This window comes from Prionailurus viverrinus, chromosome B2 (assembly GCF_022837055.1).
Source record: "Prionailurus viverrinus isolate Anna chromosome B2, UM_Priviv_1.0, whole genome shotgun sequence".
Lineage (NCBI taxonomy): Eukaryota > Metazoa > Chordata > Mammalia > Carnivora > Felidae > Prionailurus > Prionailurus viverrinus.
In genome coordinates this window covers 41,309,385-41,332,870 of record NC_062565.1, presented here as the reverse complement: position 1 = coordinate 41,332,870, position 23,486 = coordinate 41,309,385, and the positions used below count along the sequence as shown (strand labels likewise).

Below are 23,486 nucleotides of genomic sequence, written 5' to 3'. Positions count from 1 at the left end.
GGCGGGTGAGGGGGCGTCCCCATTAGTGGAGTCCTCAGTGAAAAAGTGGCTGAGCCTTCCCCGGGGCGGAGGGTGAGCCTGCCCCACCCGAAGGGCGGCAGGGGGGATGGCAGGGGTCACGGGGAGGGGGCGGAGTACCGGGAGGCTGGCACTCCCCCCCCTCCCCCACCCCGCGGCGAGGCGTCCCCCTCCGGCGGGGCCGGCGGGCGGGCGCGGCGAATGCTGGCGCGCGTCCTCGCGGGTGCAGGCGGGAAGCTGGGGCCGCGGGTGGCGCGCGTCAGGCGCGTAAGGCTGTGCTGGGAGCTGTTTCAGTGTGGCCGGCTGCGGATGGGGGGCCGGGGTGAGGGTGGGGGGCCGCGGAGAGCCTCGCGCGTCATTATCTGGCCCCGGCCCGGCCCTCCGCGACCCCCGCCCGGCCTTTGGTTGCTGCGCGCTGAGTCTGGAGTTTCCCTCTGGGTCCTTTCTTGGGGCCCCCCGGGGAGGGGGTACCATCAGGCTGGGCCCGGGCCTGCGGGGCGCCCCGGGGCGGGGGACCTGCGGGCCGGGCCTGGTGCGAGGGAGAGGAGCTCTCTTTGCGGGACAGGGACTGGCTCCGGGGGGACGCGCTGGGCTGGCGTGGCGCGGCGGAGGTGGAGGGGCCTGGACTTCGCGGGGCGGGGGGTCTGGTGCCGGCTGGGGCTCGCCCTGGGCCCGGGCCACGGCCGGGGGGCTGTTTGGGGCGGAGGTCAGCAGCAACGGCCGACCCTGGGGGCTTCTGCAGCTGGAGCCTGCGGGAGGAGGAGGATGGAGGGGTGCAGAAGGCAAGAGAAAAGAAGAGGGCAAAGAAACAAAAAAGGAGAGACATTTTCAGAATCTCTGGGCACTGAGCCCTAGAGTCCTGCGTCTTCAGAGCTGGATGAGGCTGGGGAGATCATGGCGCAGGTGAATAAACTGAGGCCTGGTGCTTCATCCTCCAGGGTGGGACCTCTAGAGTCCACCCTCTCCCAGGCTGCTCCCCAAGAGCTTGCTGTAGGCTTTCTTGGACATCACTGTTTCATCTCTGAAATTCTCATGGATTTTACATTCTACTCTATAATGTACCCGTGTTTACATTGATATGAATCGTGTTTTTTCCCAACTACTCTGCCCTTTATCCTTTGGCTTCAAATGCCTCATGACATACCTGAGGCTGTGATGTGAGCTCCTATTAACCTTTCCCAAGTTTGGCCTCCTTGGCACCCCTCTAGACATGTTCACTGTAGTCCCTCCCTTGAGCCCAGTGACAGGGCTGGGACCTGAGTCAGAAGAGACACTTAATGGGGAAGGTGGTGAACAGGTGTAGCTGCATCCTCACTAGGCCCTGACCTTGGCTCTGGGGAGGCCCCTGCTGGTGGAGGCCTTCTGTGGTCACCCTCTGCCCACCCTGGGGCTGGCAGCGGTTTCTCACCTGCTGGTGATGGCTGTGTCAGATGCGGGGGCAGCGCTGTGGGGTCTGCCAGGGGACTGCTGGGCTGCAGCAGGCGTGGGCATGCGGATGCTGATGGGGCGGGGAATCCGGCTCCGGGTGGTAGCTGCCCGCCCTGCCTTCCTGGGGGCGGCAGGCTCCGAGGCAGGCGTGTCCTCCTCTGAGCCCGTGCCTGAGAGCGTCTCAGAGGCACGGCGCTGCTCCTCACTGGAGGAGGACGAGGCCCCAGAGGCCAGCCGCAGCAGCAGGCGGCCCTGCCTCTTCTCCATCACCAGCCGTGCCAGGTCCTGCTGTGGTCGGGCCCTCTTGCCCCACCGCTCTTTGGCCGACAGTGAGCCCGAGGGCTCCGAACCTGTGTCCTCCTCAGACAGCAGGACAGGGATCCGGCTCCTGGGGCGAGGGCCTGGCATAGCATGGCGGCTGGGGGAGACAGTGGCCAGTTTCTCTGGGCCTGGCTCCAGCGGGGATGCTGGAGCTGGCCCGTTAACAAGGGCTGGGCCATTGGGCAGTGAGCCTGTGGCCACCTCCAAGGGGCTATCCATCGGGGGTCCAGACAGAACACAGCTCTCCAGCCCTGACTGGGCGATGCCATTCTCCAGGGGTACGGAGGCCCCCTCCTCCACAACCCTCCCGTCAGAGGGTGCCTCCAGGCCCGGCTCACCCCCAGCACCCAGCTCCTCAGACCGGGAGGCTTGTCCACCGGAAGACATGACATTGAGGTGGGTTTTCTCTGCAATGTGCACAAAGGTCCTCTCAACTTTGGTGAAGGGTGAGGAGGTGACTGCCACTCCTCCTGCCCCTGTGGTCACTGCCCCGGCCCCTGGCCCTGTTCCAGGCCCAGGGGGCTTGGGCTCAGACTTGAGGACAGAGGACAGGGTGCCTGGCTCAGACACGTCCAGCTGGCTGCCGGTGGGCTGGGGCCGCTCTTGCTGAGGAGTGAGGGCAGCCAGAGTGCCCAGGTCAGGGTCAGGGGCCAGGTCGGCAGTGACGGGCGACTTCTTCATGTCGCCAGGGGAGACGAGCACCAGCGTTTTGGAGCCCTCCTCAGGCTCCAGGTCCCCGTCGGCCATGGAGGCCCGGCCCCTGGACTCCTTCTGGTCATCAGCCAGCAGCGTGGAAGGGGCACCCTCTTGGCTCCGATCAGTGCTCCTCTCACTCCCATCACTGCTGGAGCCACTGCGAGGCCCCAGCACCTCCCCTAGAGCCACTGCCTCCTCCTCCTCTTCCTCCTCCTCCTCCTCTTCCTCCTCTTCTTCCTCCTCCTCCTCCTCTTCTTCCTCCTCCTCCTCCTCTTCCTCCTCCTCCTCTTCCTCCTCCTCTTCCTCCTCTTCCTCCTCCTCCTCCTCCTCCTCCTCCTTCCCATTAGCTTGAGGCTGAACAGGAGCCAGTGGGACCTGGGAGGTGGTGAGCAGCATGTGGGAGAATCCCACCCTCCGGACCCTGTTGAGCAACCGAGCCCGTTCTCGGTAATCAGAGAGGTCTTTCTTGAAGTCCTGGTAGGGCAGGCTCAGAGGCACAGCTCGTGGGAGACCATTGACCTCAAACGGGGATGCCACGGAGAACACCTGCAAGAGGCACATACAGGGACTGGCTGAGGTCACCCACCCTGCCGGGCCCAAGGAGACCTGGGCTGTGCCCACAAGCTAAGAGGCCCACGTGCCCAGCCATGTGCACCAGAGTGTGTGCTCCATGAGGGTAGGCACTGGGTCTGTTTTGCTCATTGCTCTGTCCCCCAAGGCCTAGAATGGTCCCTGGCACCTAGTAAGTGCTCAGTAAATCTCTGATGAAGGATTGTGTGCATGCTCCAGTTCCCCTGAGGACCCCGGCCCTGATCCTGGCAGTTTCTCTGTCTCCCATATTCCATCTCCCTCACTCTTCTCCCTGCCTCCAAAACCCAGGGCCAGCTCTGGTTCAGTCAGTAGAAGACAATGACAGCTGCAAGGCATCGTAGCCGCCATGTAGATCAACCCTCCCTTTGACAGATGAGGAAATCAGGTCTGGAGGGGGGCAGCAAGTGTCTGGGTCAGCCCTCACTGCTCCTTGTAGGGCACAGTTTCTCTGCAGCCAGGGAGCTGGCCACCAGGGCCATCAGAGCTGTGGAGGACAAGGGCAAAGTTCGGCAGTCTTCCACACCCCAAAATGCAGGCTGGGCCCCTGGAGCTCCAGCCCCCCTACCCTCCTGTCAGTCAAGAACTGTCCAGCCCTCTACAGGTGTGTTTTGAGTCCATACTTCCTTCGGGAATTCACAGCCAGCTTACGAAGGGCAGTTTCTTTCCAGTTGATTAAGTTTTCCCTTTTGAAGCTTTGTCCAGCTTGGCAATGTGATGGCCTGTTCTTGGTTTTCTAGGCTCTTGCCACATCTCCCCTTAGCCTCCTCCCTTCTGGACTGGAAAGACCTGACCACCTTCTCAGGACCTCAGCAGCTGCAGAGCATATGGGCACATCTGCCTGGTGGTTCCCCAGCCGGTGGCCTGTTTTGTCCCTCCCGCACTGCCCACCCATCCTTCCGACAGCTGCTACAGTAATCTTCCTGAAACTTGAATCTGATCCTCTCTCTCTCCACTTCAAACCTGCACAAACCTACAGGAGCCCCCACAGTCCTCAGAAAACAGTTCCAGTTCTTGGCTTGGCACATGCAATCCTGTTTCTCACTCCTTGGTCCGGCTCCTACCTTCAGTTCTAGCCTCACTTCCATCAGCGCCCTCTGATCCCCGCCTTGTGCTCCAGCCATGCTGATGCCACCAGAAGTTCCCCAAAGGTATCATGGTTCTCACACTGTTGTCCTTCCCTCTGGCAGTTCCCTCTGCCTGAGTCCCTGTCACTTCCTCTGGGCACATGACAAATACCTATTCTTCCTCCAGGACTGAGCTTAAAACAACCTTCCAAAACACCTTCCTGTCCACCCACCAAGCAGGCATCATCACCCTCCCTTCTACTTGTTTTCCCTGAGGGTTTTTCTCTTCTTCCTCCCTCCCTTCCTTCCTTCCTCCCTCCCTCCCCCCTCATTTCTTCCTCCCTTCCTCCCTTCTTCCCTTCCTCCCTCCCCCCTCCTTCCTCCTTTCCTTCCTCCCTTCCTCCCTTCCTTCCTTCAAGAAGAAGCCCTAGAATGTCTGTTGTCCTGGCCACCATGTTAGAGCCTATGCATCTGTGCATCAGGTATTGAACAAGATAGATATGGTCCTTGTTTTCACAGAGTGTGCAATCTCTCTATTAGGAAATGAAATTGGGATAATGCATACTCCACAGAGATTGTGATCATAAATGAGATCAGATAAGCAATGGGTCTGGCGTATAGCAGTTGCTCAATAAATATCAGCTCCCTCCCACCCCCACCTCCTGCCCCCTGCCCTGCTTCTCTGGTTTGGAGATCACTGCCTCCCTCTGTAAGCCCAGAAATGCCTGGATGCCACACCTATGGGAGATAGGGTGGTGAGAAAAGGAGGGCCTCTCCCAGCTGAGGTTTCTGCAAATAGCCAAAGGCTGGTGGAGGGGAAGGTGGAAATCCCCAAGTCTGAGGATCTGCCCAAGGCTGTGACTTTTCCTCTCCTCAACTGCCATAATCTTTCGCATGATCAGACCATCCATGAGGATGTAATGAGGGTTGGGGGCATGCAAGATGGGGTAGCATCCGACCCCAGGCAGGACCCCTGCACACCCTGTCTGAGCCAGGCACCAGATGGCCTTAGAGCTTTTTCTCCTTCACATCCAGGCTGGAAGTCCTCAGCAATTGTTTTCTTTTTCTACACTATTCTGATTCATTCATTCATTCATTCAGCAAATATTAAGCCCTAGTTCTGTGCCAGGCCTTGTGCTGGGGGCCCTTTGTCATGTTTAGTTACCAACAGTAAGGCTAAAGACTGGGCAGGGGTGAGGGGGATGCTGTGAGACCCTGGGTGAGTTGCCACCGTGGTGTAGATGCCCGTACTGAGTGCTAGGTACCTATAGACAGACACGGAGCTCTGATCATGTCTCCCTACTGTCTATCTCAGAACTCACCCACCCAGCAGAACCTCTGCCTATTTTCCCTGTCCCATCTTTGACATTTTGAGCGTCTGTGGCACAACTACCTTTCCCTCTAGCCTTTAGAAAAGACCCATCCATAGGACAGACCCTCTGTTCACAATGTCCATGTTAGATGATCACAGGTGGAACCTTCTCCTTCCATCTCAAAGCCCTCCCCTTCTGTTACATGGGAGGGAGGAGGGACGAGAACTGAAATCAGGCATCAGTGACAATGTCAGACTGGGAAACTGAGGCCTGGAGAGAGGCACTGGCAAGCCCACTTCACAAAGCACATCAACCAACTTGGCCCAGAACCCCAAACTCTTTCCATCGCCTCACTGGCCTCCCACCCTCCCATGCAGGGAAACCTGGGACCTTCTGCCCTTTAGCAGGAAGAACCTTAACCTCAGAACGGGGACAGACTTGCCCTAAGGATCACTGACAAGCCCACCCAGGGCCTGGGCATACTGGATTTTCCATTTCAGAGTCCCTCCACCTCTCCCCATCTGGCTCCATGTTGGGAAGGACAGGCCTGGGCTCAAGTTCCTCCTTCCTCAGAGAGTGGGAGTTCCCCTTCACCCTCCCCCACCCTCTCCTGAATGCCTGAGCCCAGTGAATATTCATCCACTTGCCCATGCCATCCTGTGCTCATTCATTCAGCCAGAGTTCACTAGACAGCCTCTGTGTGCTCGGCCGTGTAGATTTGTGGATACCGTGGGAGGGGGACAGCAGTGACACTCTCCCATTCCAGCTCAGAGGGCAGCAAGTGTGCTGGGTGTCAGCAAGGGGAACTCAGCATCTGGGAGGACTCACACCTTCCTACTCCCTTCCTAGGTCAGCGACCCTTTATGATTCCAATTTACTTATTGTGGCTCTCCAGACTGGCTTGCCACTGGAGTCTCTCGGGGTGCTTTTTAAACCTAAAGAGCCCTGAGTCCTATTCCCTACCCCCCACCCCTAGTCTGTAGGTCAGAGACAAGGCCCAGAAATCTCTCTATTTTAAATCTCCCTGGTGGTTCTGATGGAGTTTGGCAAAAGGCTGCTACTGTAAGGGTGAATCATGGAGAAGGTGAGGCAGGCCACTGGAGCTAAGACCCTCAGAGAGAATGAAAGTCCCAGCCCTCCCCTTGCTGGGATCTGAGCCCAGACCCCAAGGCTGTGGCCTCCCCAGCTTCAGAGCCCAGCCCTAATCCATGTTTACTCCAGTCAACAGGAAAAGTGGAGGGATGGACCAGCCTCTGATCTTTCCCTGCTGCTGAGGCTCTCCTCAGCCTTTGACACTAGTGACCCCCCACGCCGGGGACTGGATGGGTTACATACCTCCATTCCCTAGATGGAGTGCAGAGAGCAGCTCTGCCTGGACCCTGGCCAAGCCCAGACATTGCACACTGCACTTCAGCCCACAGTCCCAAGGTCAAAGAAGGGGGGCTGGTGAGTGACCAAAGCTGTGGGATGGACGGGGACATCCCACCCCTCCCCCACAAGGCTGGCGCACACCTCCCATCTCTCATCCTCCTGGGGAGCCCCCATTGCCATAATTGCCCCGCATCTCTGTTCCTCCCAGGGAGCCCCCATTGCCGTAACTCCCCCACCTGGAACCAGAGATGAGAAGTGGGCAGTGTAGCACTCTGACCACCGTTGCCTTTCCCAGACCTTTCAGCTACCTATCCGAGTTTCCACTCTCAAACCACACCTGCCAAGCCACAGCCCTCCCTGCACTCCTCCACCCCAGGGCCACCCACCTGGACACACTGGCCATTGATGCTCATCTGGGGGCAGGGAGGGGTAAGAAGACCTGAGAAGGTGGCCGCCTACCCTGGGTCTAAGCAGATCCTCGCACACTTGAATCCCAGGTCTCAGTGCTCCCAACCCATCCTTGCCTGCCCTGGAGCTCACAGCATGAGGACATGCTAAATGCTTCAGGGGCAAGAAATGCAGCTCTAGCTTACCCTTCTGCCCCCACACTTGCTTTAGGCCCCAAGGAGTGAAGTGTGGCACTGTGACAGCAGACCTGCAGGAGCCGGGTGCAGGACGAGGGAGGGAGAGCCTCCCCTCTTACACGCACTCTCTCTCTGCAGCAATCCTCCTTCTTCCAGTCCCACTCCTCTCATGGACCTGGTCTTCCCTCAACCCACATTCTATCCATCAGCCTCCCACCCCTGCCCCAGGCTCTGCACAATCCACTCTTTCACTGATCCCCCTGGACAGACCATTCTCCCCCAGGCCAGGGCCATCTCAGATCCCCCATCAGAGCAGAGGGGCAGGGAAAGGCTCCTATGGCCCCTTCACAGAGCTCCCTGGCTTCCTGGCCTCCTTCCCACTGCAGGCAGGCACAGGCGCTTGGCCTCAATAATCTGATCCACAGAGAACAGATTTAGGTGCCCACCCACCTACTTCCCATCCCTCTTCCTGTAAGTTGGCAATTTGGTTTCAGGCCCCAGAGACCAGGGTCCATCCCCAAACCAGTCCTCCAGATGAAAGAAGACAGGGTGCGGGTTGCTAGAGTCCAACTAGGCCCGAAACCTCCTGCGGTCCTCCTCCCCCTCTCCATTGGTCCTTGTCTTAGGGGCTGCTGAGGTAGGGGTGGGGCTGGATCCCTTGATCTGGAATTTGCCCCCACCCAATCCCAGAATCAGCAAGATCAGCTCCTGCCCTCTGCTCAGCCAGGCACCCCCGGAGTTGGAGTCTGCATCGAGGGGTGGGTTAGGAAGGAGAAGTATCAAAGAAAGCAAGCGAGGCGCAGGTTCCTGGAAGGCGTCTTTAATCAGGTTTTGGTAGTACACAAGCTCTCCGGATTGTCTGCATTAACATACAGGGACTTAAAAAGGCACAAGATCCCTCGCACAGCGACGCGTGACGGCGGGGTGCCCCCCACCCCCGCCCTTGCGCGGCCGTGTGCGCGTGGGTGCGTGTCCGTGTCCCACCCCCGTGGCGGCGCCGCGCGTGTGCGTGTCGGTTTCAAGTGTTGGATTTGTACAGTACTCGCAGTCTAGGGGCGGGGGCTCAGTGCATGCTTTTCCACCCGGGCCCGGGGCCCCCCCGACGCCGCTATGTACACTGAGGACGCACCCCGGAGAGAAAGACGAAGAAAAAAAAAAAGCGTCCCATCTTCGTGTGTGTGTGTGTGTGTGTGTGTGGTCTTGAGTTTCTCGTGCATGCTTACGCGGCTAGGGTTGGGGAACAGTGCAAGCTTATAATACAGTATTATTGCAGTACAAAAGAGGGGGGATGTGATGGGAGGGGGGAGGCTTAGGAATAAACTGGCTGGAATTCGGGACCTCCGGAAGGGTCCTCTCCCCAACCCCCTTCCCATCCCTCGCTCCCCTCCCCACCACGATTAGGAAGCAGCTCCCAACGCTGGGAGGGGATCCTTGGGTCCCTGGAAGGAAGGGGCTCAGCTGGGCCCGGGGCTGAACTTCCCCCATCCCACCAGTCCCACCTCTCAGGGGGCAGGGGCCAGCCCTCTCCTTGTTAAATACTGGCAAACATTAGGGCCCCGAACCCCGCCTGCTCCCCCACGGAAGCCCCTCCAAGTGTGGGTGAGGGGAGGGGTCGACAGAGCAAGTGCAAAGGAAGCAGATGTTGGTCCCTGAGTTTTATTTTCGGGGGTGGGGAGGGAGAAGAGCTGGAAGTGGGGGCATGTTTGGGGACCCCCAGGGCCCGCAGTGTGGAGTGGGGTGGGGCAGGAGACACAGACGTGGAGGCGTGGGTAAAAAGGGGGTGTTGGGTGGCTCTGAGAGACCTAGGCTCAAAGCTTGTCTCCCCCTCAACTCTGGGCTCTTTGGCATCCAATTGCAAGGCCAATTATGGGGGGGTGGGGGTGGCTGTGGGCAGTTGAGGTAACAGGAATCTGGGGTGGGGCGACGGGGGCCCTTCGAGCCGGGAGAACTGGCCAGCTCCCCCTCCCAGCCCTTCGTCTGCACCCCAGCCCTGGAAGCACTGAGGGGCGAGCCCCCGCCCCAGGGTCGGGGACCCAGTGGCCGCGAGCCGGCGGAGGGGAAAGCAAACACAAACTTGGCGCGAGGGCGGGGCGGCGGGGAGGGCTAACCCCCGAGAAGGGGTACTTTAGCAGCAGGCAGCTCGGCGGGGGGCTAGGGGTCGAAGGTCCCGAGGGCGCGCGCGGAGGCGGGGCGACGTGGAAGGCGGGGCTTGGGGGGGGGGTGTCGGGCGGTACCCTGGTCGCGCGCGTAGCAGCTAAAAAGACGGACCATACATTCGTGGCGCGCTGGCCGCGGGAACGGGCGTGTGGGGGCGGGTCCCGGGGGCGGGGACAGAGTGGAAGTGGCGGTTGGGGTCCCGTTACAGTAGTTATAAACCTGCGAGGGGTGCCCGGAAACGCGATCTTTGTGCTCTCCCGGCCGGGGGCTACTAGTTTGCTGTCCGGAGAGTGGATGAAATGTGCGCGCAGCAATGGAGTGTGCGTGTGTGTGCGGGCCAGTTAGTTGTGGCAAGGTGAACCCCACCCCCCGCACCCGCAAAGCCTGTGCAGGTAGAAGGGACGGTATGTTACGGGACTGACGGCGGAGCCAAGTGAAAGGAGAGGTCTAGAAAGGTTCCCATAGTCCTCTGGGCTTCATTGCCTCTCCTCCCCTACTGCTTCTCAACTCTTTACATGGGGGGAAGGGGGTCCACTCAGGCTCCGGGGCGCCCTGAGCTAGGAAGCCCACTGGATGGTATGGGGAGCCATTGGGGATATTTGAGGGATGTGGTCCTCAGGCTGGGAGCCTCTCCCTTAGGGAGAAGGATGCTTTAAAATTTTCAGAGGCTGACCCACAAGTCCCAGGAGGCACCTCTGTACCTAATAGGAATAATGCAAACTTTGGGGACATGCCCTCCAACTTAAGGAGAGTGATTTGCAGGGCGCCTGGGTGGCTCAGTCGGTTAAGCATCCGACTTTGGCTCAGGTCATGAACTCGAGGTTGGTGGGATAGAGCCCCATGGTGGGCTCTGTGCTGTGAGCACAGAGTCCACCTGGGATCCTCCTCTGTCCCCCTTTCTCTCTGCCCTGTCCCTGCTCACACTCTTATCTTTCTCAAAAGTAAACATAAAAGAAAAAGGAGAGTGATTTGCCACACTCCTTGTTACCAAGGACTGCCTATGGCAGTGGGCACATTCCTGCCCTTTGGGTCAGAATCTTATTGGAGTTTGGGGTAGGGTGGGGTGGTGTTCAGGCTCTCCTTAGGGGTCCATTCTCAGGCATCCAATCAACCCAAAGAGAACAGAGGATACTGCATTCTCCCACAGCCAGGGCCCCCCCCCCACACTCCCTACACATGGTCTTCCCTGGCCATCCAATATAGACACATTTGCCACAGTTCCTCTGCCATCCAGTGGCCCAGGCTCCCCATCACCACTACCTGGGCAGACAGCACCACCCCCTCCTCAGAAAAAGGGATCTAGGCAGGGCAGAGGAGAGAAAAGGAGGGTCCCGGGACCCTCTACAGAGAGGACCCCTACTTTTTCCTGGGATTGGAGGGGTCTGCCCAACCCCCTTGGCTGGGGAAGCAAGGGTTAATGTACACGCATGGCTCAAAGGTCCCATCATTCCCCCACATGCTGGGCACGGCTATGCCCATTTCCCCCCAAACTGGAAAATGCAGAGGGAGATTGATGGATTCAGGATGCTAGTGGTTGGGATGAAATGATCAGTGGTTATTGCTGTGACCCAAGCTGCCTTGAGTGTGTGGGGGTGTTTACTCATTACTGAGAATTTACTAGAGTATTTTTCACTGACCTAGGGTCCTGTGCCATCAGAGAAAATACTGGTCCTATCAGGAGAACCCCACTTACCCCAAGCCCACTGGACCACACACACATTCAGGCACACACACCATGAGGTCACCGACATGCACACATAGCACACGCCACACATTCCCCACTGGTTGGCCGTGAGCTGCCTCCTTTTAGAAGCCCACTTGATTTTTGAGTTCCTGAAACATCATCCCCCTTGAAGTGCTGCAGCCTTGGACAGAAGAGGTGGGTAGGGAGTCCTCAGGCTCGCAGAGGATGCAAATTGTGTTCAGAGTCTCTGCCCTTAAGCCAGTTTTGTTTGGCTCACAGTGATTTTTTCTTTAAAAAGTTGTGTTGTTGTTGTTGTTTTTTTAAATTAGATGCCAATAATTAAAAGTTGGGAGATTTCACACACAAAAAAACTGGAAGATAGTGGCAACAATTGGCTGAGCTGAGGATGGGGGGGTGGCTCTCCCATTTATCACAGTCCCCAAACCTGCCCTCTCTCTGACACTGCTTGGCTCCTGTTGAGGTGTGAGTTGGTGACAGCTCAAATCCCCATGGCCAGTGCTAACCAATGCCAGTACCTTCCCTGTGGGCCTGAAGCCCAGGAACACCCCTCCCCCCGCCCCACCCCAGTCCAAAATACTCCAAGGTCATGGTTCTGAGTACCTGCCTTCTCACTGTAGCTCTTACTCCACCCTCTGAATCTCCGGAGCTGCTTTGGGATGCCTGGGGTTGTGGGATGGAGAGGGTGGGGTCTCTGGAGAGATAGGGTCGGCCACTGCAACCGACCCTGGTACTCTGGAGTGATCCCCACCTGGACACCATCCCACACTGAAGTGGGAATGGAGAAGGGAGGAGAGTCTGGCTTCTAGACAACTCCCTGCCTCTTAGGTAGAGCAAGGAGGAGCCAAGCAGGAAGGACAGTAAATAGACCACTACACAGACTAAAATGCTCTAAAATGCCTATCAAACAAGACCTCAGTTATTCGGCATTGGTGAGTGTTTTAATGTTTGGTAACTTAAATATTCTGATTAATCTAGTAAATGCAGGTAATACTGGGATCTACCTCCTAGGCTATTATGAGGATTCAATTAGTTAATTTTGTGAACTGCTTAGATCACTGCCTGGCACATAATAAAGTACTATGTGCCACTGGTCATTAAATAAAATTTAAAAATAATAATTGGAAGCCATCACTATATGCAGGGTGTGACTATAAAGTACAAAGACACCATTTTGGAAGTACAGCAAAGAATGCTGCCTCTTTTCAAAGCTGGCCCTGGGGAAGCTGTGTGTGACCTCCTCTTTGGGAAACCCTGCAGAAAAAGAGCCCAACAACACCGCAGACTCACAACTTCCCTACCCAGCCTGTGCCCTTACAGACAAGCAACTATACTCATGCACGCAAAGCATGCATGGCTCTACCGAGCTGCACATAAACTTGACCCAATACACGTAGTTCCAAATGGCCTTCGCTCTTTCCAGAAATCAGAGCCACCCTCAAAAGATAATAATGTTATCAGGATCACCTCCTGTTGGCTCAGAGTGTTATGGCTTACAAAATACTCTCCCCATCACCACAGAAGGTGGTCCCCTAAAGGACAGAATGTTTGAATCACGATCTTACTTTAAAGGACACATCCTCTCCCACAGGTATCAGTTTGGGAGGGGAGGGGTGTCTGTGAAAATTCAACCACCTTTGGAATGCTTAACAGGATTCCCCACCTCCATAAGCTTTGGAAACAGAAATATTTAATGCTAAAACAGAGGCTGAAGCTAGTGCCATCATCTTTGATAAGTCACAAGGCACTTTGGGATCTTAGAGTACCTCAGGGCTCTGGTCACCGAGTGGGAGCTGTGCTCAGGGTCAGGTAGCAGAACCCTCTGGAAGGGAATGCCGGATAACAGAGTGCTTGGTTTCGTCTAACCCCGGATAGCAGGGGCCCTGCCCCCACCGCTGCTGACTTTCAGAGCTGCTGGTGGACAGACTCCCCTTCATTTCACCCTCTGCCACTAGCTAGGGAAGATGGGAAGAGGGCCAGCGGGTAGGGGGAAGGGAAGGCGGCAGTGCCAGAATGTGGAAGGCGGGAGTGGGGCTACTGTCCATCCCACCCCCTAACCTTTGTGCTTTGTGTTCTCTGTCCTTTCTCTTCAAAGGGTCTACCCTGCCGCTCCTCTCCCCTCTGCCACAGCAGGATGTAGAGCCACCCAAAACACACTAGAGGGCAACAGAGGCTTGAACTTGGGGAGGTTCAAAAGTAAGCAGCTGGGATGAGGTGGGAGTGGGGCACAAGTACTAGGGCAGGAGTCTGGCTTTCATTCCTAGATTAGGAAGGTGCTCTTGGCCCAGAAATCCTCAGATGAGAACAGATTTTGGAGAAAAGAACGTAGTGAGTGTGGGTATAGCTCATGTGAATGAGCTATACACAGTGCCAGCCAGCCGTGAGGACATTTCAGCCAAACAGCACTGCCCACCCACTTATGACACCCCCAAGTTGGGGCAAGGATGCTGAGGCCTCTACTCCAACCAGAGATAGCTGGAGAGTTGAAGGGAGTTGACCTGGGAAGGAAGAAGAGTCAAGGGGAAAAGGGGGTAGAGAGAGGAGCCAGGATGAGAGCAGGTACATAGGAAACTATCAAGGACTGCACAAATATTTTTCTGACTCCCTAACACACACACATGCACACTCACACACACCCACACACATAGGGCTGCAACACTGCAAATTCAGTGGGTGTCATTCACATTAGGATCTATGTAAATGGTACTCCCTGGAATTGTGCAGTGCACAGCCTCAGCACCTGTCCATGGCAGCCTTGCCACATGCCCAAATATTCATATGTAAGCACACTCACACTCACAAGTGTACATGTGTGCACACAAGCATATACACCAACACAGCCTCACTGCAATAAATATTTTGCAAACCTTCAGGCCTCAACCCTTCCTTCCCTTTCTAAATAGGCATAGGCACTACCCTTCCTGGCACCCTCCCCACCACTACTCCATTACCCAGAGAAACAGAGGTGCTGGCTGACAGGGGCAGGAATGAGGAAAGGGAACCTTGGGGGGTCCCTGCAGTGACAGGTTGGGGGCTGAGAAATGAGCGGAAAGGGCATAGCAATCTGGCACCCATCTCCAGATCCCCGTATGATCTGCCTACCCTGTGCTCCCTCTTCACCATGGTCCCTGGGGGCCAACTGGCTTGGCTGAGCACTTACGGGAAGTAGTCATCCTCTAAGAGGGACACTCGTGGGGCTGCTGCTGTCTGGGATTTGTCCTGAGCTCACAGGTGCCGCCTTATCCTTAACAACCACCCTGTCTGCCACTGCTTCTAGATTGAGCCCCCTCACCCTAGGCTCCAGCTCCCTCTGAGGGGCAGATGCCAGGCCCCCATTCGTCCATCCTCAGCTCCAAACGAGCTGGGCAACCCAGTCCCACCAGGGGGTGATGGCACATATGCCCTGGGCCAAGGGCAGCCTACAGGGGACTGAGCTTCAGGCCTCCTGGGTCAGATGTGGGAGGTAGGGGCTCTGTCCTCTGTGACAAGGGCATGGGAAAGACTCGCTGCATCACAAGCCTGCTTTCCCTCACATCACTGAGTACGGAGGCACTCTCTACCGAGCCCCAAATCTGGCTGACTAGGCCCCCGGCTCATACACAGGGCCACATGCCTTGCCCCACACAGATAAACAGACACATTACAGGAGAGGGTCTCAATCTTCTGGCCCCTCCCCCAGGGCTGAACCGCCCCGCCATGCCAAGAAGTCACCGATTAAACAGAATGAACTCCATGCCAGACCGACTCTGACCCAGCATGCCTTTTCTCCCTGACACCTTGCTTTCCACCGGACTCTGGACCCACTAGTGGCTCCAGCCCAGTGCTTCTGTCCTGTCCCTGAAGGCGCACCGACAGCCCCACCCCTCCCTGCACCATTTGGCTGGCACCAAGCAAAGGGAGACGTTGGGGGGTGGGGGTGGGCATTACAGTACCTTGGGCCAACGTTATATGGGGCTGTATTGCATGATGGGGATGGGATGGGGTGTGTGAGTGTGTGATTATTGCGACCTGGGAAGGAACCATGGTCTCTGCCTGCTCCCCACCCCCCCCACCTGCCCCCTCCAGGAGGGGGGGGAGCCCAGCCTAGGTCTTGTGGGTGAAGCGGGCCCACACCTGCTGCAGCTGGGACCGCGAGATGCGGAGCACCGAGGGCACGAGTCTGTGGTTGCCGGCGGCGAGGGGCGCGTGGCGCCGGTGGGGCGCCCGCACGGGGCTGCTCTCCGCCGAGCGGCTGCGCTGAATGAGGGAACCGGAGGAGCCGCCGCCGCCAGGGTGAGGGTAATGCTCGGTCTCCAGCGTGGAGGAGGAGAACACGGAGGACGCCAGTCGTCGCAGAGGGCTGTACCGCGGGAGGGAGTGCCCCGAGAGTCTGTCCTCCTCCAACTGAAAGAGACCAAGAGAGTGGAGGGAAAAGAGGCGTCAGGCACAGACTCGACAGCTCCGTCTCGGGGGCCACCCACCGCTCACAGCCCCTGCGGCGCTGGCGTCCCGGGCAGGGCGGGGGGCAGGGTCGGCCAGGTGGAGGGGTGCACACTGCCCCGTCCAACCTCAGAACCTAGCCTCTGGCCTCCAACTCCCTTCCCAGTCCTCCTCCTCTCTGGCACTTCTCACACCTCGGTCTCCTTGCGGAGACCTTGGTCACTCACCTCCCCTGGGCAGCCTTCCTGCCTTAGCCGGTGGGAGCTCAGAGTTCCCTCTGGGCTTGAGGAGTCCTCCGCCCTCCCCCCCCAGGAAGGCCCCTCTGCAACTGTTACCTGCCATCTGTCTCCCCAGCTGTACTCCTTACTCCTCATGACGCGGTCCAGAGAACATTCCCTGCACACCCTCTGCCTGTACCACAGCGGGATGCCAGGGTCTCAGTGAACAAAATGTAGCAGAATGGTAGGACTCTGGAGTCCCGCTATCCACGTTTGAATCCCAGCTCTACCACTCACTACCTGGGTGACCTCAAGCAAGCCACTTCACTTCTCCTGCCTCAGCTTCCTCACCTGTAAATGGGAGTAATAATGGTTCCCACTTCATAGGGGTGTTATAAGGATTAGGTGTTTATAATATGCACAGCACTTAGGACTGCCTTGGAGTAAATGCTGTGTCATGTGAGCTGTTCCAGTATCCTTTAAGTCACTCTTGAGAATGAGGAAAGGAATAGAGGACTGGTAGGAGAGGCAAACAGAAACCATTTCTCCAAAGTGGCTTTTCCCCCAGTCCTCTCCAAGGCGGAGCCACAAGGCAGCCGGTGGGAGGGGATTGGCCACCTCACAGATATCTGGAAGAATCCTGTTTGTGCCCTCTTGGCCTCATACCCTGAGAAGGAAAAGGGAAAGTGGGCCTGTGCATCCCAGGCCCGTGGGGATGGAAATGGTGACTGGGGTGTCACCAGACCTTTCCCATCCTGACCCCTAGCTCTTCCTGTGACTGAAGTCAGTTTAAATAGCTTTTGGTGGGTCCTGAGGACTGGGCTGGGCCAGCTGCCAGAAAGCTGAAGGAGTGGTGGGGTGGGGTGGGCCCAGGACACTCAGTTCCAGTGCCCCCTTATAGATGTCAAATGGGGACACAGGGACCCAACATGGAGCCTCCATCAGAGAGAGGGGGAGACAGAAGATTCTGATAGGACTGTCTTTGGCCCCACCCTGCTTTTCCTTCCAGCTCCTTCTGAGCTGGCGGTCCTGGCTGCACTGAGGGTTAGGGGTCCGAGGCCCTCCATCCAAGCGATAGAGACACCAGCCCACGGCTCCCCTCGCAGCACACGTGCGCAGTCTGAGTGTAACACCCCAGCCAGAGTGTGGCAGCTTCCGGAAGGACTTAATCCCAGCGTGCTCCTGCCCTTCACTTGCCTTCCATGCCCGGTTGAAGTGCCACCTTTGAGAGACCACCCAGCTTCCCAGGCAGGCCCCCCCTTCTAGCAAAGAAGAGTTCTTTGCTCTCCGCTTTATGGCCCTTGCCAATAAACACCCATGTCCACACCTTTGCATCCCCACCCACGCCTGAGAACTGCGGGCTCTGAAAGAGCAGAACTGTGAAGCCTTATTCATCTTTGTCCCCAGCCCCCAGCACGCTGCCTGGCACGTGGCAGAGAAATGCTCTAGCGGCGGCCAAGCAAATGTCCATGCACTCAGAGAATGCTGGCCTGCTGTGTTATCAGCCAGAGACAACCGGCAAAGGATGGTAAACATCTCTCCCCCAAATCACACACCCTCTGCTGCCTTCCCCTCGGCCTTAGCTTTCCAGCCACGACTAATTTGCACCTTAAATTCCCTGCAGAAGAAAGCAGTGTGTGTGTGGAAAGAGAAAGTTTAACATATCATGGCATTCACACCAAGGAACAATAGATGTTCTAAAATTGTGCCTGGTTCCACATTATCCTCGTCCCTGCTCCCCACAGTGTTGCAGGTGTTTGTATCTTTAAGGAGTACTGTTATGAGGAAGTTCACACATCAGATGCTGAGCAGAGCAAGCTAGATCTAGGAGGGGATTCCCTGCAGAAAGGTGGCAGGGTGGTTCCAGTGTGCAGCCAGTCTTGGGAGCCCCCCCATAGCCTGGACTCAGGACTCCTTTCAGACCAAAGAAAGAAAGAACAAATGTGCCAGTCCACTTCTCCGTCTTCCTCTGCCCTTGACAAGGAGGGTCTCTGCCTCCTTCACCTGGACTGTGCTGTACTGAAATACTCGGTAAAACCTCACACATAGCCGCACACACATAGCTCACACATAGCCGCACACACACACACACACAGGCCACCATGAACACTGCTGTGCCCAAGGCACACCTGCTGATGTGGCCCAGCCAGCGGGTGAACACATACACGTGCATTCACACACATAAGTACTCCGGTTCTCTCTGACCCTACACGATGCTGCTCTCTCTGGCCTGTGTTTGCTCCTCTCCTAAACTCACAGGCCTCAGACAGCGCTCACCCAGCTCTACCTCTTGCCCCCTGGTGATCTTGGGCTAAAGGCTTAGCCCCTCCCAGCCTTGGTTTCCTTACCTTTTGAAGGCGGGGGGGGGGGGGGGTCTCCTTATTTTCGTTAATTGTTGTGAGGAAGACACACGTGAAATATGGAGGCATTAAGAGCAATGCATCTCTGGTCACTGTCACCAGAATTTTTGCTCTGATGATCATCAGCCCTCCAGCTTTGCTATCCCGGCTCCCAGGGTTCCCTGCGCTCTTGCAGACCCGCTGCATGCTCCACAGACACACCACTGTGTGTGCACACCCACACCCATGTGCGCTCCTGAGCTGAGCTGATACAGAAATGCACACACGCAGCCAAAGAATGCTAACCAACTTCGCTGCCGTGCACTATGGGGAAACCAAGTCCCCACTTAACGCCCCCTCCAGACACATACAACTCACTGCCTGTCCACAGCCCAAGCGAGACCTGAGCCCAAGGCTGAGACTGAACAAGTCCCCTGCGCCCGCTTCCCCAACTCTTTCTCCTTACCCCCTTGGCTGGAATTCCCCAAAGCAAGGGTGTTTCCCAGGACCTGGAAGGAATCTGAAGGTGAGAAAAACCTCCCAGATAGCTCAGCTCCCTCTCTGAGACCCAACTGGCCTGCAGTCACCAGGAGGGGACCAGCAGAGAGCCCGGGTCCAGAATCTAAGCCTCCTGACTTGGATTCTGGTCTCTCTCTACCCTCTACCACCACTGTCAGTCTCCCCTCCTAGACTCTGCACTTCCTGTGGGTACAAATGACCTCTGGTACCTCTGGGACCTGCCACAGGCTACATGCTCAGCAAGTGTGGAATGACTAGGTATTGAACAAATGAATGAATGCAGGAAAAAATGAGAGGGGAGCGAGGTGGAATCGCAAACCGATCTTGCTTCTTCTGCTTACCCAGTGCTGGCCTGGTGGGCACAATGTCTAGGTCAACAACAGTCATGCTAGCCCATACTCTGCCCTGGCTGAGCCTCCAGTTTAGGTTGGCTAGGACCTCTCTCAGAGTTCCCACTTTTATAGTCCAGAATCCAGGGCACAGCTAAGACGCACACCCCTTGGGATCTCAGCTCAGAGACCCTCTCTTCTAGACGTGGGGATGGGGCCTGAACATAGCCCTGCCTGGAGCTGCCCTCTCCAGGGCACCCACGTGCTCCCAGGCTGGGCCTCCCAATCTGAGCACACAGCAGAACTGACCCCGGCCCTGGGCCCTGCTCCTTGGATTTCCCAGAGCCACCTGGTGCACACCCCTAACTGGGGGTGACTGAGTGGAACGCGGCACAGCCCCAGAGCCCTCCAGCATCACCTCTTTGGCCCTCCTCAGCCCCTCAGAGGAGACATGCTCCTTTCAAAACCACCAGTGACAGCACTGCTGTCCATCCAGAACTCAGCCGGGAACCCTCTGCTCACAGCCCGCTCAGTTCTTTCCCCAACACCTCTTGGTTCTGTCCACCTTGCCCCACGTCCAGAACACCCACCCTGGTCCAAGCCACCAGGGCACTCTCTTGCTGGCACCTGCTGTGTGGCCTTCCTACTGGCAGTTCTGTGCCTTTTAATCCATTTTCACACAGCAGCCAGAGGGATCATTCAAGAGGACCAAGGTAAACATATGTCACACCCCTGTTTAAAAGCCTCGGGTGGCTCACCGAGTCCTCAGAATCAAGCTCTAACCCTTTAGCTCAGCCCCAAGGCCCTCCAGGATGGAGCCAGGGACCTACCCCTCAGCCTCATCTGCTGCAACATGCAATCAGCGCAGTGCTTTCTGACTGCCACCTCCGGGCCTTTGTACACACTGTCTGCTTGGCCTGGGAGGCCTTTCTCCTGCTTTGTCACCTGGCTGACACTGCTCATAATGAAAAACTCAACTCAGAACGTTGAGGGTGCCTTCTCTGGAAGCTTTGACTGTCCCCCAAGCATGGTTTTGGACCCTGAAATTTGTCTACCTTCATCACAGCCTGCAACTGTTGGGTGCTATTCAATAACCCCCATAGAGCACACAAGGAGCACATCAAGAGCACTCCAGGCAAAAACTATAGGCATCCAGGGGTGGGGAGTGGGTGCAAGCCGCCTTACCTGTCTCTGCGGGCCTGTGGGATCGGACTCTCTCCGTCGAGGCCGGGGTCCCGAGTGCAGGGGCGAGTGGGAAGGGCTGCCGGGCGTGGGGGGCTGCGACGTCTCTGACCGGCCATCAGCTTGGCTCAGCTGGGGTGGTAGGGGCTGGGTTGGAATCTGCCGAGGGTCCTCCTCAGCCAGCGTCTGCATGCCTCGTCCCCGGGGCCTGACGGCGGGCTCTGCCCCTGGCCGCCGCCGCTCCTCGCCCTCCTCGGGCAGCGGCCGCAGCTCCTCGGGCTCCTCGTCCGTGGTGCCCGATGTGCTGGGCTCGGCCCCCGGGGGGAAGTCCTTGAGCTCTGTCTCCTTGTCAATGATGACCCACTCCTTGCTGTCAAAGTCCTCCTCCTCGGCCAGCGGCACTGAGCGGAAGGCGTTGCTAAGGGCCTCCTGCTCCACGGAGGCTGACACGTCCATGCGGCCGCTGGCCTGCCGATCGGCGTGGCCTGTGTCCACTGAGAGCATCTGGGCCGGCTGCGAAGAGCAGGCTTGGCGCGAGGGTGAGCCGGGCAGATCCATTCGTGACCTGCAAAGCCAGCCCACAGGAGGCTCAGAGCCAAGCCTCTCCAAATCTCCAAGGAACTCGAGTAGGTGGCCAGGTGCAATGTGACCCCTAGAACCTACTGACTACAGCATCTCTCCCACCCTGGGCCAGGCCCGGTCACCTCCTAGATTACCACCCCCTAACCTCACTCCCCACAAAGATTTCATTCATCCATTCATGCATTCATTCCCTTCAACACATGTATTTGAATGCTTACTGTGTTCCAGGAATACAAACATGAAGAAAATAAAACCTGGTTCCTGTGCCCAAGGAACGCTCTCTTCTGGACCAGCCAGGAAACTTAATCTCCCTAAGGCCCACTTTATGCTTGCTGGTCCAGTGCTCACACTCCGTCAGAGGCTGCCTCCAGGGCAAACACACCCATCTGGCCCTTGAGTTTGCAGATGAGCTTTCTAACTTCTTCCACCACCTCCAGGTCTGGCTGGCTGGTTTCACCACCCCTAGCAAACTCCAGTGGCTCCCAGCCCCGATGACAAAGTCTATGTTGCTTAGCATAGCACTCAAGCAGCCAGACTAAGGCCCAGTATCACCATTCTCCCAGTCGGACCCAAGTCAGGGTCACTGGCTTTTCCCCAAATTGCGCATGTGCTCATATTTCTGTGCCATTACACACGTCACTCTCTCCACATGGCCTGACCTTCCACCCTTTGCTGTCCCAAGCAGCTTGGATGTCACCTCCTGTGGGGGGAGCCTTTCCATCCTGCCTGGGGGGCTACTTTGCCTTCCCAGCACTGTCTGTGCGCCCCTGTCCTCACAGAGTGGAGCACGTGTGTTTACATACCTGTCTCCCCACGAGGCCGTGAGCCCTGCCAGCCAGGGACTGGGCCCCATCTCACTCTGGGGCAGTGATCCTACCTTGGGACACCTCTTCCGTTGTTACCTTACACTGTGCTGTGAACCTCACATTACTTCCAGAGGTTCTCAACTGGAGGGGAGGGTACCAGTGCCAAGGTGAAGATTTTGCTGCCTGCAGGAAGCTACACAAAGGCCAGGGTGCCCCCACCAAGGACCACGGAGGCTTAGCTCCCCTGGGGTTGTGCACACCCTCATGCTCAGGCTGTGGGCAGGGGGCTGACTTTTTTTTCTCCCGCAGCCTTGAGCCTGTGAGACAGAGGGGTGCAGTTCAGAGCCACTGTGGGGCTTTCTCAACAGCCCCCCTGCCCTGGTCTGTGGGACCTACCAACTCCTCCCTCTCCACAAGATTTGTATTGATTTAATAAGGCTTTAAATACAAACATCCCTGAGGTGGGCCACCCAGGGTCCTACACTGATGCTCCCATGCGAATGGCTGGTGTTGCTTCCTTTCCTGAGAGCATGGTTTGTTTTGATGGACACAAAGGAGAGAGGGGCTGAAGGGGAAAAGGGGGGCGAGGAAAGGGGAGAAGGAGGGAAATCCAAATCCCATCTGCTTCACACTTTTTCCTGCTCCCAGGTGTCCCAGAGCCCACCCAAACCCTCTGCCCTGCCTACGAGATCCTGAACCTTCCCTTCCAGAAAATCTCTCCTCAGCCGTCTCCTCTTCCCATCATCCCTGAAACAAGGTGTTCATTCTGAATCAAACCAGTTTGCTCTTCAGGACTGTCTTTGTTCGGGGCATTCCCACCTCTCTTCTCCACTGATATCCCTTCCAAACTGCCGTTCCTCAGTTCTCCTTGTTTCCTGAACCCTCTGGGCTACCATGGATGAAAATGTGGTCTTCAGTCCCAGGGAGGCCAACCTGTGTGAGTGTGAGTGTATGTGTGAGGGCTGTTGGCCACCTGAGCACAGGGCCCACATCCCTCTGTCCTGGGGGTGCCGTGGGGACTGGTATAGGGCTCCCCTGTCTTGAGTACTGCCATGCTCCAAAGGGGCGCCGTGCCCCATCCCAGAGGCAGAGTGCAGTCTGGAGCACAAGCCAGAGGAGGGGCCATGAATGAGATGGGGATGAGGCACACTGGGCCCTCCTAGGCTGGGTCTTGGGAAAAGACCCCTTTCCTGGTGCGGAGAAGACCTCAGCCCTGCTGTGAGGTCAAGCCCCGCCCAGAGCCAAGCGAGGGTGGGGACATCTCTCACAGGCCTCTCCCACCTGAGCTGTCCCACCCACTGGACAGCTCATCCAGGCTTCTGACTCTGGTCCCTGATGGCCATGGACCACCCTCACATTCGCACCCCCCCCCCCTCCTCCATCCTGAAGGATCGTTTTGGCTCTAAACTCTCCTCCCACCAACCAGGTCCCCCCTGTGACATTCAGATCCCTGAGCCCTGACCCCCAAAACCTGATCCACCACTCTTGGAGTTGAGCACTCCCTGGGCTCTCCTCCCAGGGCCCTCCCCCACAGCTGAAGGGAGCCTAGTCAGCTGCTCTGAGGCACCTGTAATTAGTCTCTAGGGAGAGGTTCTGGAAGCACACCCACCTACCACCTCACCCCTTGGCCTCCTCCTGGGCCAAGGGACCCAGCTTCCCACTCGTATGGCATGCCTCCACCCTACATCCCTTTGTGGCATGAGCTGGGGCCTCTGTATCTGCCCCCCTCCAACCAACCAAGTCTGACCCCAGGCCCTAGTATAACCCTCTCAACACTCCTGGGGCCCCCCAACCTTGCATCTAATCTTTCCTACAGACCAGCCACGTGAAGGCTGAGGGGGCCAGAA

General features: G+C 57.3%; 1 protein-coding gene across 1 annotated transcript in view; it reads right to left on the bottom strand.

Annotated features, from left to right (window-relative positions):
- Positions 1-218: 218 nt before the first annotated feature.
- Positions 219-23,486, bottom strand: part of TTBK1 (tau tubulin kinase 1) — a 34,637-nt gene continuing 11,369 nt past the window's right edge. The window contains exons 12-14 of the mRNA XM_047857903.1: positions 20,255-20,816; positions 1,427-3,009; positions 219-767 (exon numbers count right to left, since the gene is read on the bottom strand). Of these exons, the coding sequence (XP_047713859.1) occupies positions 377-767; positions 1,427-3,009; positions 20,255-20,816 (2,536 nt within the window). The 3' untranslated portion in view covers positions 219-376. The remainder of the gene's footprint in view (positions 768-1,426; positions 3,010-20,254; positions 20,817-23,486) is intronic.